We start from the raw sequence: 17,424 nt of genomic DNA, 5'->3' as shown, positions 1-17,424 counted from the left end.
TTTCTTAATATGTGTGTATGCGCTGTTCTGTTGTTTTTTGGACTTTCGTTTGGCAGTTGAGCACTGGTGGTCGAGGCGTCGGTTAGACCACAGTTTTCACTGTGACTCAGACTGAGAATGGGTGTGTATGTGTGTGTGTGTGTGTGTGTGAACATCCATGAGTGCTTAGATTCTTGTGTGTAATCCGTTATGAACCTTCGGGGACCCGTGTTGCATTCTTAGGAAACTTATTGCTGACCCGCAAACGCACAGAGACACACACACACACACTCACACACACACCTCATGCACACAGATTTTGTCTGGCTCATATTCACTATGTTGAGGAGCGCCTTTCATTTCCTAAATGAATCATTGCTGTGGTCCACTCTGTCCCTAACGCTTAGACACTGATATATAATAATAAATGCCACAATGCAGCTTGTCTCTCTGTCTGTCTGTCATTTTTAGTGCGAATGGTGCTGTATGTCAGGCTGTAGCCTGTAGTTTTCCTGTTACTTGACGTCAGTTTTCTCATATTTCATTGTGGTGTTCATCATATTCTTATTTGTGCATGTGGACTGTGTTTGAAGGAACATTCTTTTGCTTGTATTCTTGATTGCCTGCTTGCAAGCACAAGAGAACATGTTTGCATTGGTAATGAATCATCGTTTGGAAAGTGATGAAAGTGTGTGAAAGCTTCTTTTGAGGATGTTGTGTTTACTCTTTGTGGTGGTGCTCTTTGGAGCCAAGTGCCATCTTTGATTGCATCCAGTGTATCTGCTCTAGTCAAGTGTGTTCTGTGTGTGTGTATATATATAATATATATAATATATATATATATATATATATATATGAACATCTCTCACATGGCCTATAGTTGCCCAGAACTGCTGTAATGAGCCTAGATTTAGTAAGACTAGTACAAGCAAATTTGATACTAGTCTCTGTATGAATCTTGAATGAACCTCTTGTCTATTACTTGTTGATTCATTTACAGGCCAAGACAGTGTCGCAGAGACTGATGTGTGTCTGCACATGCAGGATGTGTAAGAATGTTCAGAGTCAGTGCTTCAGAGCAGGGGTGGAACAGTGCATCGTAACATTGTGATAATACAATGCAAAACTGCAACGGTGCATTGTGGAGAATGGACATCTTACAACCCTGTTTCCAAAAAAGTTGGGATGCTGTGCAAAATGTAAATAAAAACAGAATGCAGTGATGTCCAAATCATTTAAAGCCTATATTTAATTGAAAATAGTACAAAGACAGCATATCAAATATTGAAACTGAGAAATGTTATTGTTTTTAGATAATTTATTCCCAGCTTTTTTGGAAACGGGGTTATTTTAATTAGGCCATCTGATTCAAATATATACAAAGTTGGGAGGTGTCTGTCCCAAACCCCGACGCCTGAATTTCAACTGAAAATACTACTTCATTTTCTTGTTTTTCTTTTCAATATTTTTTGCTAAGATGGAATCATTTTTTCTGCAATTAAGCAAACTTTTTTGCTTTAATAAAATTACGATTTTATGTGTGTACAGCTGTTCAAAGCTGTGTTTTCTAGTCATGTACTGTCTAGCGTTTTTGAGTTCTGCTCAAAATTAACTACAGTTGTCACTGCTGAAACATTTGGTATAGTTTTGCCAGTGTTGTAATTGTTTTGTTAGTGGGGAAAATAGAACGTTCAGTTGTGTATTTTAATAAAATAAACATGAAGGTACAGGGTCCCTCAAAGCAAAAGGATTTTAGCCTAAAGTCCCAGTTTAAAAGTCTGAAATGTGTTGTGAACTCTGTTTGGTAGAATGACCACATCAGCCATGTATTGACCCTGTATGGCCATAGCCTTCCATGCAAAGAACATCTTACTTGGCAGTCATTAACTTGGGCTTAAATGATGAATGATTTTGACATTTTGGTTACATTAACACTAAAAAAATGCGATATCATTTAATAAAGCCCAGCCTGATATGATAAGAAAAATAATACAACACCACCAGTATATAGGCTAACACAGTTTTTCAAGATTTGCCCATATAATTATTTTAACAAGAAGTAATTTGTAGGCTGTAATTTAGTAAACATACAGCAAGAACTGCCAAACCATAGTAAGGACAAAGTTAGCTTACATGTTTTTTACCAAGAAACACAAACGTTTATACTTCTCCGGTTTCAGCAAGCTTTCGCTTGCCTGCCAGTCGGCACAATAAGACGATGGTATACTGCACACAGTTTCACAAGCCTACAGATCACCTTTTAATACTAAGCTACACATAGTAAATGAATGTTAAACCTTCCTAGTTTTGTTCTTTTTTTTTTACTCATAACACTGTAAATGTTTTCTCATAGGGATGTTATTGATTATGGATATTTGAGTAGCAAAACTGTTTAAAATGGGCATTCCTCTTATTTATTCCTCTTCAGATTCTCAAGTGAAGACACTGCGGGAGAAGACCCTAGCCATTCTTCTGGACTCTGAGCTAGTGGCCCCTCGTGGCCTTGAGGAAGTGCGGCTCTCAGGCCCTGGGGCCACACAGTATCTACAGAGCCTGGCTCGCTTAGCAACCGTCGTCGCCATGAAGTCAGCCGGTGTGTGGGGGACCCAGGAGGCAGACGGGATGCAGAAGGACCTCCTGCAGCGCCTGCTGCAGTGCCCTCATTACGAAGTGAGGCAGCTGGCTCTGGAGAGGCTGCTGGAGAGATTTGAGACGGACCAGGAGAAAATACAATGTAGTGACCTTCAGTCTGTACCCTTTGACGTTAATGTCACCACCTTGACCCATCTGGCATTACATGAGCCTCACCCCGCGTGCCTGGCCAAGGTGAGAAGACATGGCTATTGTATTTTTAATAAGTTGCATACTTTGAAAAGTCAGGGTTTACTCAGATTAGTGAGCTGTTGGGTCCAAATTTCTGTTTCAGCAGACCTGAGTTTAATGTTTATCAGCGCTCTCAAGTGACTCATTTAATGTGGTATTGCTCTGTGCTATCTGCTGGAGCTGCATAATATGATGATATTTTTATTGCCATTGCAATATGAGTTTCCATAATAAACATCTTGCACAGGGCTGCAGGGCTTTGATGTACACTCACAGTGCCAGAGCAACATAATGATATTGGAGGGAAAATAGCGTTAATGGTCTTGCTCAACAGTAGGGCGGTGGTGTTCTGAATGGTGACGCGAGTGACTTATCCACTTTGCTATCCAGTCGCATACAAATTTGTTTTGTCACTGTTCAGGCAATACTATGGAGCCCTGCTGCTGACATCCTGCATAAATAAAAATAATGCGTTGCCACGACTTAGTAAGGAGTGGGATCACAATACTTAGGTCGTGACCATGACTTAGTAAGATGTGGGAACAACAGCCTTAGCATTAGGATCTTGTTCCCATGCGTTAGTAAGTTGTGACCATGCATTATTTTTGTTTATATGGGCTCTGTAGAATACTGACTCTAAAAGCTCATTTTACAATGCGAAGAAATGCTTACAGTTATACTAAGTATTTCATTATTTTTATTTTGCACTCTGCTGAATAGTGAATAGTGCTTTCTCTCTCAAAAGTGAGTTAATGGCGATGCTGTATTTAATCAGGGAACTACAGGAAAATTTATGTTGGAGATTTGAAACTTAGGGGTCCATATTTCTGTACATCAAGTCAGAGATGCACAGAAGTTATATATTTTACTTATTGTTTATCATTTTTTATATTGTCATTACAATATAAAACAAAGTTGGTTACAACTATTACGTTTCATATTCTTGCAGCCCTGGTCTGCTCACTCTAGCAAACAAGCGTATCATCGCTATTGGAGGTATTTTTATCTAAATCCCGTGTTTCAAATACAAGGCCTGCAGGCAGGATCAGGCCCATAGCACAATCCTATCTGGCCCTCAAAATAATTTTCATTTTCTGTTAATATTAGACCATTTCACAGTGTGCTGCATTACAATTCCAAGCATGCACTGCAACATGAAGTGTGCTCCAACCCCTCTCCCCCAGCAATAATCTATGGAACAGTGGTTACACTTCAATCCTACCACACCAATCACATTACCAAACACACTGGCTGTATTTCAGCAGCAGTCCAACCAATATAAACACATAGCTAGCCAAAAAACAAAAACATCTAACTGGGGATTTCAAGACAACTGGGAGTTTGACTACCTTTTTACTTCCAGTATCTGTTTTATTTCACACTTCTGTAACACTAAGAAAAGCTTCATTAGTTTGCATTAAAGTCCCTGTAGTTAAGGAATAATAAGCTTTAGTATATAATAAGCCTGGGATTTTAAGGGGTTAAGTACAATTCCGAAACATATGAATCAGAGATGAAGAAGTGCGTATTCTGGCCCACGGATTTCTTGATATTTATTTATATGGCCCTTTTAGCGGCAGATTTGACACCCCTGTGCTAAATAGTGACGTTAAAGAAGTTCTAATAATGTGTAATAATGTCATTTTGTAATGTCATTAATCATTTCGTTGTTCATTGCTTTTATTTAATCATCATGAAGTGTAAAAAAAAAATAGTTACAAACTTCCACCATGTTGTCGATCTTCCCATTCATCCATCTCGTCAGCGTTTCTTTCCTTCACAAACTAAAGTTCTGGACGATATCCTTGTAGGCTAGCAGGCCAACCCAGGAATGCTCTCATGCGCAGGAGGGGCGTAAGCTGCCATGGCTCTGATCAAAGTGCTTCGCCAACCGTGTGCTCAGCGAATCCAGCTGTCTAAATGATACCTGCGCTGCAACATGAACTTCCTTCTGATTAGCTGAATAAACAGTGTCTCTGCAATAACAAACTTTAGCACAAGAGTAGCTCACAGTCACATCTCAGCATGGAGATGGAGACCTCCAGATGTTTGATTTTGTTTCCACTCATGGACTCCACATACATACACACATGCATGCAACATGCTCTCGGGAACACACCACACACACGCGCACACACACACACACACACGTACTTGGCTGTAGTAAGAGGCAAGCTGTTTAGCAAAAAGAGTTGTATTTCAATTGCCCGTAAACACTCAGCCAACCATCAATTACAGTCCTGTTCTGCCATTTCTGTCATTAAGCACTGTTCAGACAAACAGCCATCAGCTCTGTGTTTGTGTGCACACGTGTGTGGCTGCACAGACATGGTGTGCGTCGGCCCGTGCGCGTGATGTGTGTCAGTGTGCTGCTGCGTGCGTGCTTGTGTGTGTTATTAGCCAGCCGTTAATGTTTAAATGGCTGCTGCGGAGCTGCTCCTGCCAGGCTGTTCCAGGGACTCTGCTCTGGCCTGGTTTTCACGGCGAGTCTTCTGCTCCACTAAGGCATTCTGGAAGGAAAAAGTTGCGAGGAAAAGAGGAAAGTCGCAATCCTTGGCGAGCGCGGACCACCACTGTTATGCATATGCACTTACGCATAAGGTTTAACAGTTAGGAACCTCTGCCGTTGCAATGTGAAGCTTCATACTTTCCTTTTCTCTAGGAAATACTCATGAGTCATCCACGTCCCAGACTGGGTTCAGACTGGACTTTTTAGAGATCTTAAACATTCTGCAGCATGCTTGTGTGAGCATATGCACCAGCAAAGGGATGCACACATAATCAGGAGCAGAAAGCCATTAAAAAAGCCCCGGGCTGCTCCAGTGAGCTGTAAAACAAAAAGTTGTAATAACAACCTCACGCACTCTCCAAAGTATCAGCCAGATATGACGAAAGAATGTCAGCACGACCCTCCATGCTACCTGGACTGTCACGGTAAAGGGAAAGCAGAGGAGATCGGAGATCAGGGGGAAAAGAAATATGGCTCTTTTTCCTGCAGCTCCCTAGCTCCTCAGAGACGCCTTTCTGTGTTGGAGAGAAAACAGAGCAGTCAGACTCGAACCAGATGCGTTTCAGTTGCGGAGGGATAGAGGGATGAGAGAGAAGAGGAAAGACACTGCCAGACTTGTGATAGAAACACAAAGATTGATTGGTCTCAGAGAGGAGGCCGGAGAACATCTAGAAACAGAAGGCTTAGAGTCAGAGAAAGATTACACAACTGTTGACTCTCTCCATATCTCTGTTTTGCTCTCTCTCACGCTCTCTTTCTCCCTCTCTCTCTCAGGTTTTGCAGGTTCTCTCAGTCCTGCCTCTGTCCTCTCTCTTGCCATGGCAGGATGGGAGCATGTCTCTGAATGACGAGGAAGCTCTAGAACACCTCCTTTCTGTGGCTGAGAAATCCTCACACAGGTGAGCTCTAGAAGGATGACCAGACTTCCACACATCAACACGAAAAAATGAATGTGCAGAATTTGAAACCACCTTTTATTTAATTTCCAGCCAATTAAGTACAAATTATTATTTTTTCAGGTTATGTTTCTGAGGAGATTAGATGTAAGAATGTAGAGTGAACAAACAGGAATTTCCAACGTTAAAAAAAAAAAATTAAAAGAGAACTCTTAACAACTGTGCAATACTTAAAAGGCCACATCAGATAAACAGCTCAATCATCTTTGGAAAAAGAGGAGAAAATCGATGTCCACTCTTGAAAAAATCCACTGGTGTTTCTGTCCATCCTTCCACTGTGAAAAGACAACTCAGCACTGTGGGTCTGATAGGATGTGTAGCTGTCAAGAAGCCCTAACTGAGAAAAGGAAACAGACAAAAGAAGAAAATTTAGCAAATAAAAAAAGCAAAGAAGCTCTCAAAACAATGGACTGACCACCTCAGTGTCCAGACCTCAACATCACTGAAAGTGTTTTGTTACACTTGGATTGTAAGAAGTAGAAAATACGACCAACTTCTAAGACTGAAGTGAGTCTCATGAAAAGAATGGAAGCTGTGATATATCTAAGGGTGGACACATTAGATACTGCAGAATGTAATATTAAATTTAGTTGTTGAGGCTTCTGTGGATTTTTTGTTTATTATATGTTATCTGATTTTTTTTACCTGACTCTGGAAAATGAATAACTTGCACTTTATGGCTGTTTTGACTGTAAATTGCACCGTACTATAAACATACCAAATACAAGTGTTTGTAGATCCTTTTCTAACCTGTAGGATCACTTCATTTTTTTTAATAATCTGAAGGATTTTCTTCCCTTATATTCTTCACTGTTGTTCACAGACCATCCTTAGAATTTTTTTTTTTCTCCACATAAAATAATCCTGCAGATTCACAATGGGGTTTAAATGTGGAGGCCAGTAAATAGGACATTTTCATTATTCTTGGTTCAGTAATGGTATTGCAGCCTACAATTACAACTAATAATTTAACATCGACAGTTGTTGGTGGTGGGAATTTACCCTCTTTTAAAGATACTCAAATAGATAGCATAGTGGATTCAATTCAGTTCCTTGTCCAGGCTCAAATGCCACTGATATATGAGCCTTGATCGTCTTTTGGCAAGTGTTACATTCACGTGCTGTTGTGAATATAATGCAAAATTATATAAGAACTGTCACATCTGATTTAGCTCCTACATGGCTATATAAAAGTATTCAGTAACCCAGCTTTAGAGCTTTAACCACTCTTAACACTCTTCACATATGAATCATAATGCAAACTTCAAATTCCAAAAACAAGAGAAGTTATTTGTCACTAATATCTGTATCGTCCACACTTAAGTGTTAATTATTGGTTGTTGTGTCATTTCATGTTAGTGTATTCCTAGATATAAATTTGGTGATTGTGCTGGCTGTGCCATCACTTCTCTTGACACCACTCTCACTGGATGAGCGGTATAACATTTTGTTGGAACATTTTTTGTGAGATGGAGGCCTTCAAACGCATCAAAAACAACTGCTAAATATCAGTGTATGACATCTCTGCAGTTATTTTTGACTGCCAGTGTGCTAAAGCGGCGACAGCTTAGCACCTTTCTATACTGCCTGCTGACCACAGCTGCCTTTCGTTTATGATAAGCAACGTTCACATTTTTTTGCTGAGGTACCCCGTTAAACGTTTACCACACCCAGAAGAGATGTGAAAAGCCCCAGCAGCCTACTTCGTTTTGACTTTGAGAAAACTCGATCTTGATGAATAGCAGCGGTTATGGCCGTGGGTATGACCACAGCAGTGGCAGAAGGTCGCTGACAGTGTGCAGGGAGGGAGGGCTGGTTAGCTCCAGAGCTGAATGGTTTCAGATGTGGGCTCTGACCATGAAAGAGACCACACATACCTGTGGTGAGCAGCGGCCCTGTACACGCCAATCACCCATTCAGGACCGAGATAGAGCATAAAGGATATTGATTTTCACCTGTTAGTGGCTCAAAGCCAGCTGTGTGTGTTTGTGTCATATGTATATGCGATTATCTACATACATTTGCACAGAAATGTTTGGTTGACTGTATTTTAAGGAGATATGTAATTAGGTCTGTGCCTACATTTGTGGGTGAAGGCGGCTATCTCTGCATGTGTAGCCGTGTGTGCGTGTGTGTGTGTGTCTGTGTCTCAGGGTCATGTACCTGGCGACAGGTGTGTGTGTGTTTTGCAGTACATGGCTGAAGGGGCCTTCAGTCTGAATTACACCCACCTTCCCATTTCAGGCCCATATGAATGCGTACCCTGTAGTATAGAATTACAAAGGCCTTCCATCTAAAACCAGACCTTTGGCTGGCCATTGGCCAATCAGCCTGGATCGGCATTGAGAAATCGCTTGTGATGTATTGTTGTTCTCAGTGACACGATGCCGGTGTTTTTGGTGTGCGGCAGTTGTGCTGTGATTAAGCAATGCCATAATGCTCGCTCTGTGCGTGTGTGCAATTGTGTAATGTTGTGGCACACTTGTTCTTTGACTCATATTTCTGTTGGCGGTGTTGTGTAATTGCACATTTGCTGGGTATATTTGGGCTGCAGCGCTCTGTAGTTCAGCACATGGGGCGGCCCACCTGTTTTGTGATGGGGCTGGAGCGAAACGTGGTAGCAGCACAAAGGCCTCGTTTGTGACCGCACCAAAAGGGCTTGCTGCTTTCCATACGCTGACACAATGTGTATGCCACTGTGGGCTTTCCTTATTTGTTTGTTTTTGTTTGCTTCTTTGCTGTTGACTCGTATAGTACAACCCTTGCTTGTGGACACACAGAATCATTTGAGATACAAAGATATTTGTTTTGGCCTAATGAGTTGTTGCACACTGTGGCCATTTTTGGTGTGCATTAACGATATGCAAATCTCACAACATAATATGTATTGTACTTTGAATGAAATGCGAAACTATTTTTTTGTAGTATTTATTTTGTTTGTTTATTTGTTTATTTGTTTGTTTGTTTAGATTTTTTTGCCCAAATTCCCAACATTATTTTGCTGTTTTCTTAGAAGACATAAAATAATTAAGAAAGAATATAAACGAAAGTGCTATATCTATATAAAACTAAAACAACTAAAAATGTGAACTGTAAGGCTACATCTCAGCATTACAAGTTCATTTAGAATTTGGTCTTGTGTTTCTATATAAAGTGTGGCTCTTACCTTCTGTCTGAAATAAGTGTGAAGGGATATTCTAATGTGGCTCGATCACTTCCAACAAACTGCGGAATCCAGGTCTTCTACAACTGAAAAGAGGTGCAAATCAGTACCTTTTAACATTTCCACGAAGCGAGTTATATGTTTCAGCCGTTCAAATCTGTGCTTAGTGGCTGCTGGAGTCCTGTAGGAAGAAGTAGCTGCTGAAACTTGTGTTTTGTCCACGCACTGAGCAATGTCGGCACACCGACCATTCAGTCTACCACAATTTGCCCATCATTATTGTACTTAATTGAGAAACTTCGTCATTTCAGCTTGGCTAATCAACCATCCAAGATAGACTAACCATACCAGTTTTTTTTTTCATTTCCGAGAGCTGTTTTTAACCTTTGTGGTCATCACTTTTAAGAATATCATGATTGTTTCCGGTTTTGTAAATCATACACATTTCCACTGAAATATATTCCATCAGTGTTATTTAAGTGTTATTTAATATATTTTTAAAAATGCATTAGTTCAAAGAGGCTCTTTTAAAACAGCACGAAGATTTTTAAGGTTAGTTCAGCTTTGAACGTTCTCATTACTATATATATATATATATATATATATATATATATATATATATATATATATATATATATATACACACACATACATACACACACACACACACAAATGGGACATATATATGACCTCACATATATATGACCTCACAACCCACAAGCCTGTTTGTGTATGTGTTTCAGCTTGGAGGTGCACTGTGCTGCCCTTTCCTTGGCCTCTCGACTTGTGGTGCACCTAGTAGAAAAGAAGCCACAGGTAAGCAAGATATTGGGATGATAGGATACAGAGCTGTTATATTGAATGGCTCTGGACAGAAATGATATGGTCAGAGGACATCAGACTAGAACACACAGAGCTCTTTGATGTGCTGTACTAGCTTGTGTACTTTATGAATTTTTATAGATGATCCTGAAGAAGTTTTTTTTACAGCTACATTGGCTGATGGATGATTTTTTGGTCTATTTTTATTAGCCATTTTTATCCAGAGCTCACACTGTGTGGGCTAAATGAACAGACTAGCATATTTCTAGTACTTTTTATTAGACAAATCTGTTATGTGTACTTTATTTTAACGTACATTGAAAGTTATGTTTTGTCTTTCTCCAGTAAAATGACATGGTTTTGTTCTGACAGCAACAGGGTGAATTTATGAGTATTTGCGAGTTCAGGAAGAGCCTTTGGAAAGATTAGTCAGCTTGATTTGATTTCATAAGCGTTTTATTAAAAGCTGCTTGCGTTGTTTGTAGGTCATTGAGATGTTTGTGAAGGACCATTAAGCGATTAGCTGCTAGGTGTTAGGTGGGGTGGGGAGTGTGGCTGTGAGTAAACCTCAGTTACTTTGCTCTTTCATTTGAATGCCACTGTGAACCACAATATGAACCCTTTTAAAGGCACAACAGTCTTTCTTTTGGGGGGATTTTTTCTCCTCATGTCATTCTCATGTCATAAGATGTTTTTGTATGTTGCTGTGCAGGAGGAGCTGGGTGGGGCTGCAGAGGTGCATGTGGCCCTCTGGGGGGCGATGGTGATACAGTGCTGTAGTGAGGAACGGCCAGTGGAGGTCAAACTGACCGCTGCCGATGTGCTAGTCAAGGCCACGCCCACTCTGCTGACCGCTTTGACTCTTCCTTTGGGTAGGTGCTTCGTCTTTGACTATATGTGTGCTTCTATCTATATGCATGTGTGCATCCAGGAATGGAAATGGAAAAGTGCTTTAATTTTGTGTGTGTGTAGGTATCAAACACACCCTGGCGCTGTGGCAGAATCTCTTTACCTTACTGCAGGATGAGGACCTGGATGTACGAGACAGAGCTGCTGACTTCATCTGTTATGTGCCAAAACACCTTCTCACCACAGGTATACACACAAAATACAGGTCTGCATGGGTATGAAATTGAACTCTGTACCCGACCCATATCTTTGACCTTTTGCCCTGACCAGACCAGCCCTTACTGGTACAGCTACAGAGGTGGATTATCACAGGCATGTTTTTACAGAGCTTTGAGTGACAGAAAATGTCATGCTGAGATAAACTGGTATTTTGCTTGTAATACAGTAACAGTATTTTTAGTCAGTATATTTTTGGCAGTGAACAGCTCTGATCAACCGTTAACGTTAAATCAACTGTTAGTGAAAGACGAGTGCTTGTATGTGAACTTGCCCAGGACCTGGCTGAGAAGGCAGAGATAGCGGCCGGTGCTCTGCTGTGGCTTTATCGCTAACTACTTAAGATGATGTTAGCTAGGTCCAGAATTAATGAATATAAATTTCTCTGACAAGGTAACATATTGGCACATCATCCACTGAGGAGAAAAGGCCTCGTAGAAGATGGCAAGTCTCCATTAGCATCCAATGGTTAGTGTTGGTTCATTAGCTCCTCTGAAAAAGCAGCTTCCTTTACTCATCCAAGATAAAAACCTATCGATATTCCTCGGCTATTATTGTATAATAAAAGATGTTTTCAAATTTTACCCTCCAGTGCTGTCATCAAAGGTCCGTTTTTTTCTGTTTTGTTTTGTATTTGTTGTATGTAATGCTAACATTACAAGAGAGTGCAAGAGGTGCAAAATCTACTACATAAACAGTCACTTAGAAAACAAACCTGAGCTCAAACCTGGCCAAAAAAAAACAAAAAAAAGCCTTTAACCTGGCTCGAAAACTAATATTTTGTTGAACTCAGGTCGGGTAGCAGATCTCTAACGTGTGCACACACAAAAACAAACGCAGAACCAAAGTCCACATAACCAAATTTTTTAACTTTAGCCACCAGTTGAAATCACATACCAGAAATAGTGTCTCATCAAGTCTCATCATAGCACAACAGATATACTTCCCAACGAAAAGGGAAGCAATAAGTGGGGTTTGTTTTAGAGTACTTACATAGTTTATAGTGGATATAGGCTTTTATCTCAGATTTGGCAGATACAGTACAACAGATACTGTACCAAAGGGCTACAGATCTCAGGTGGGGGGTTGGGTTTTGGTGGGGGTGGGGCAGTGTGAGTTTCTGTTTACGACCTCTCCTGACAGAGCAAAAGAACTGAGGTGTGGAAGAAAGGAGGACCAGCAGCCCTTTGCCTTTGAAATGGAGGTGTGAGACTCGCTGATGCAGAGAGCAGGAACAACTCAGCCTCCTAAATCAGTCACATCAAAAACACGTCACAGCTAGCATGTCTGTCTATAGCCTGATAAGCAGCTTCACACACATAAGAAACACCCTGGGGGGTGTTAGCTATGGAGAGCAAAGGCCAAAGAGAGCCTTGAAGTGTCCTCAGATACAGTATTACAATACGCTTGGTCTGTATATACTGCTTTGGCTATCAGGAATGTTTAAAATGCAAGCTGTTCTTGAAACCTATGTTGTAGTGTGAAAACTGATACATGCAGTACAGATTCTTTTATGTGTATTTTAATTATGCTGCAGTTGCCTCTCAGTAATTACATTCTCTATTGCATCAATTACTGTTAATATTAGTAGTAGTAGTAGTATACAGTCATATGCAAAAGTTTTGGCACCCATTGTCACATTACGTGTTGTTGATTTTCTAAGTGAAAACACATCTTTCAAAGAGAACACACTTCTGCACATTTAAATGCAGACTTACTGTTTTTTTGCTGAATTTAACCTATTGGAAAATAAAAGAAACATAAAATGTGGCCTGTAAAAAGCATATGGCACTTTTTTGTCTTATTTTTTTCCAATAACTCAGCAAATAAACAGAAACTGTGCACTAAGCTTTGCAGAAAATGCCATTTTAGCTTATTTTCACTTAGAAAATCAACAAAACGTGTAATTTCACCAGGAGTGTTCAGACCTTTACATACAACTGTATTTAGTTCTTTAAAGAATCTTTTAAAAATGTTTCTGTTTAGCACCAAAAAGGGTTTTGCTGTTATCATAAGGTCTAATGGAAGTCATAAAATCTGGTAATATATAGAACCTCTTTTGAGTGAGTATGTGAATATTTGACCCCGTGGGCGCTCATAATCCGAGTTCAGGCCTTCCTCTCCCTGCCACACTGTGACCTCTGTCCTCCACAGGAAGAGCAAATCAAATTAAACACTTTCTCCCCACTACAGTATCTCAATACAAATTAGGTTGGAAATCTGAACCCCCCCCTACCATCATTAATGATGAGGCTTTTAGCATGGTCAGAGGTACTTCTAAGGACATCATTATGAGGGAGCAGGATTGAATTTTTGGGTAGGGAGTTGTGAGTGTTTGAACATTTGGAACATGATTACTGAGGCAAAGTGAGGTGGACTGTTCCCTTGTGTTGTTTCTTGGCATTTTCTGTAAGCACCTTGCTCTTCTGCAAGCTTCACATAATACAGCCCATTGCAATTACGCTGTCTTTGCTACCAAACAGCCAACTTTCATTTAAGGGCATGAGAGCATAGTATACACATCGTTATAATGATGATAATCACCTCAATAATAGGGCTAATTAATGTCTATTGTGGGTACAGCATGCATCAGTGATGATCTGGAAGATGAACAGGTTGTTGGCTTGAACTTATGACCCTCTGGTTTTGATTTGAAGGGCCTCCCCGTTCCACTGCATTAGCCGTTACTAGTTATGAGCTTAAATAATTGTTAAATCAGCAATCTGAATGCAAAGCTAAATGCGCAAGCAGTTTTCCCATCAGTATGTCCAAGTTCAACATTCGAGCTCAGTATTTTGAAAATGGATTTTAAAAAGGGCCAGCATTTGTTGCGTGAATTACCTCAGTCTGTGTTGTTGTTGGCTGACCTACTGGAACATTTTTAACTATCAAACAACTGAGGCTGTGAATGTATTAACAGTAATGCTATCTGCATAATGTCTGTACCTACTGTAGCCTAATTCCTTCATGTAATAAATAATTGTGCCAAAATCTAAATTGATCAGTGGATCATCCATCTGCTAAAACAAGGCTCTTCGTGTATTGGAAATTGTTATTCTTTCATTCATTTGTTCATTCACTAGAATACGATAAGTGGCCCAAGGATTTGGCTATAGTGGTATGGCTTTCATTGATTCTCATATGGTGTTCAGAATGAACTGGCCAGCGCTTAGGACAGAGAGGCCTTTTGGTCCTTTAGTTCCTTTTGTCTTTATAGAGTTAATGTCCCCTCCACTTTGAAACTTGCTGTAATGTGTCCAAGCCCCAAGCCTTTTAACTTCTGGACACATAGGTGATACAGTAACGCTCTCTCTAGACAGGTGAAGGCGTAAACTGTCCAAAGGAGGTCTTAATTTTTACATTGATGTGTCAGACAATGGCTGTCTCCCTCTGCTATCTTTCGGTCAATAGGGTCAAATGCTGTGTCTTTTATATTTGAATTAACAAGTGGCTATAGTCAGATTCTTTCTCAGTTATTTATTATAAGAAGTCACTGTGCAGACAGTTTTATTGTTAGACATTAACTGACTCAGTACTTTGATAGGTCATGTAACCCTAACCTTCTCAGCAGTATTTATAGAAATTGCGCTTCTATTTCATGTCAGACGATGAACTTCTGCTTGCTGTTGTCATTCCCAGTGGTGTATATGTATGCATGTTTGTGTTTGTGGGCACCTACTTTCGTCTTGAGTTCCCGTAGATCTCTGGAGGAAGTCAGAGTTATAAAGCGGCGTGTTGTTTTCTCACCTTGATACCGCTCTTTCACACCAACACTTCCTTCCCGCGGCCTTGCACACCTCCGTTTCCAAGCTGGAAGCAGCTGAGAGCATGTGCAAGTTCACCCACAAAGCCTCACATTGCTGATTCCACTATTTTTGCATAAGTGAACAGAAAAGAAGATAAAAATAACTCCAGCAGCTGTAGCATGCTTATTGGTTATTTACTAAAGTTTTGCATTGGGCATTGTAGTCATGAGTTCTAGTCAAGTCATGAGTACATCTGTATTAACTTATGTCCTGGTGTAATGTTCTAGGTACAATCTGTGCTATCAGTGGAATTCCTTAGAAGCTACTGAGATTGAACATGTTTGAGAGATCTTAGAAAAGTAACACCGGTGCCTGAACATCACCTTTCAGTACATTACTGACCAGTGCAATGGTCTGGGTGGACATATCCGTATCTGTTTATGTGTATGTTCTCCTATCGTCACTTACACCAACGTGTGCAACACACTGACGCTCTCTAGGCCACAAATGTCTCTGATTTCAGTGCCACAGAAACGCCCCCCCCCCGTTCCCTAACCACCTTTCACTCCCACACGCACAGACACCCGACACTCGGCCAGCTGCAGCGACTCACGTCCCAGATTCACTGCACACCAAAGCCCCTCTTGCTCGTTATTCAAAAACGGGTTTTTTAATTAGTTCCAGCCCCGCGACTCCCATAGATCGATTACGGGAATGAAGCTTTGTACCTTCTGGAATCTCAGCTCGGCTGCGTGTCTAAGCAGCCCAGGCAAAGCTCCCCAAAACAACACTTCTCAAGGACTCCAGGGCAAGACCAGTGCCAGGCTTTTGGAAGCCATTTCACTCCATCCAGTTTCCCACAACAAAGCCTGTGCTGAAAATGTAGAAGCTGAAACCCAGTTCCACCCAGTCTCATCAGTAAAGTAAATATTACCTAATCGGATGAATACATCTCTTTCAATAATGTTGCTTATCAGTTAATATTGAGCATTGGAGTCAGAAGTTTTCTTGTTCGGTTTTGCACTGGAAATAAGGGAAGCTTATATTCAACCAGTTAGCATTGTCAAAACTCCAACTAGTTCGTTGCACACTGGCCTTAAACCAGACTAAGGTAAATAATCTCAGTCAGAATTGTTTGTGACTTCTGACATCATCTCTATAAGGCAAATGTAGTTCACATACCTAAAAACAGGCAACTTGAAGCTGAATCCTGTCATTACTTTTGTTAATTTGACCTTTTACTTTAGTAATGTACAATTTTAAGGTAAAAGTCTTGTAGATCTTACAGATGTATCTTGCGGATTTAGTATGGTTTGTTTTGATGGGGGAGCATTTTATAAAGATTTTGATTGTATGCCACTCTGCCTTTTGTGTTCTTATGCTGCATTTTCAACAACAAACCAGATATGGAGCAGCAAGGAAAGATACTTACCACCAGCAGCGACAGGAGCTACACATTTAATCAGTTTTTGCCACTGACAGTGGAATAAACTGATTGTGAATAAAGTTTCTTTTTTTGGCACAAAATAAGAGTACAGAGCATTCTCCTGACTTTTCCCACTTTAAATTAAACAATATACACTGCTGAAGCTCTTCTCTCATAATTATCCATTTTCACCTTTAATATATACGTACATGGATGGCAACAAACCGGATATTTAATAGTTTTCAGTGGTTCCGCCACTGGCAATGTTCCGCTGTCCGCAGTGGTAAGCAAAACGTTCCGTCAACAGTTCAGATTTCTTTATCAAATGTAGACTTTTAGGAGACATAAATCCTGAACATATTATTGTAGAGGTCCAAGATTATTATTTAAAAATGTTAATGTAATTATCTCTGATAATCATCCATTTACCATGTTACCATGGCAGCGTTTCCATTTCTGCATGCTGCTGTCGGTTGCGTACCACTATAAGGCACAGGATGGCAGCATTTTCAGTGCCAACCTGCAAATGCAACATGATGCTGTCACTATGCCAAAGTATGAGTTGCTTCCTGCTGCCATCGCACCGCTATGAAGCGTGGAACAGCATTTATTTTCCAGGCCAACATGTCAACAAAGTGCCCTATCTGTTCTCTCTTTCCTTTCGAAGCAAGTTCAACTAAGTGGGGACATTTAAGAAATCTGTGTATGTGAACTCTTTATGTATTCTTCTGCGTTCCTCACTGTCCTGTGTGCCTCCTCAGTACAGCTCAAGTTCAATTTTTGAAGTGAAGTTGTGTCATATTGGGTCTGAACAGTCACATGCTACTTACACACACATACGTGCAGCAGCGCTCAAATAAGCGTTCCTCTCTAAG

At 40.5% G+C, this 17,424-nt stretch overlaps 1 protein-coding gene across 1 annotated transcript in view; it reads left to right on the top strand.

Annotated features, from left to right (window-relative positions):
* thada (THADA armadillo repeat containing) overlaps positions 1–17,424 on the top strand; it is a 108,637-nt gene that overhangs the window by 86,015 nt on the left and 5,198 nt on the right. The window contains exons 32-36 of the mRNA XM_036573810.1: positions 2,408–2,805; positions 6,086–6,210; positions 10,174–10,246; positions 10,965–11,124; positions 11,225–11,347. Coding sequence (XP_036429703.1) covers positions 2,408–2,805; positions 6,086–6,210; positions 10,174–10,246; positions 10,965–11,124; positions 11,225–11,347 — 879 coding nt within the window. The remainder of the gene's footprint in view (positions 1–2,407; positions 2,806–6,085; positions 6,211–10,173; positions 10,247–10,964; positions 11,125–11,224; positions 11,348–17,424) is intronic.

The sequence above is a fragment of the Colossoma macropomum genome, unplaced genomic scaffold (genome assembly GCF_904425465.1).
Source record: "Colossoma macropomum unplaced genomic scaffold, Colossoma_macropomum, whole genome shotgun sequence".
Lineage (NCBI taxonomy): Eukaryota > Metazoa > Chordata > Actinopteri > Characiformes > Serrasalmidae > Colossoma > Colossoma macropomum.
Note: the sequence above shows the minus strand (reverse complement) of the source record. Positions and strands in the feature narration are given on the sequence as shown.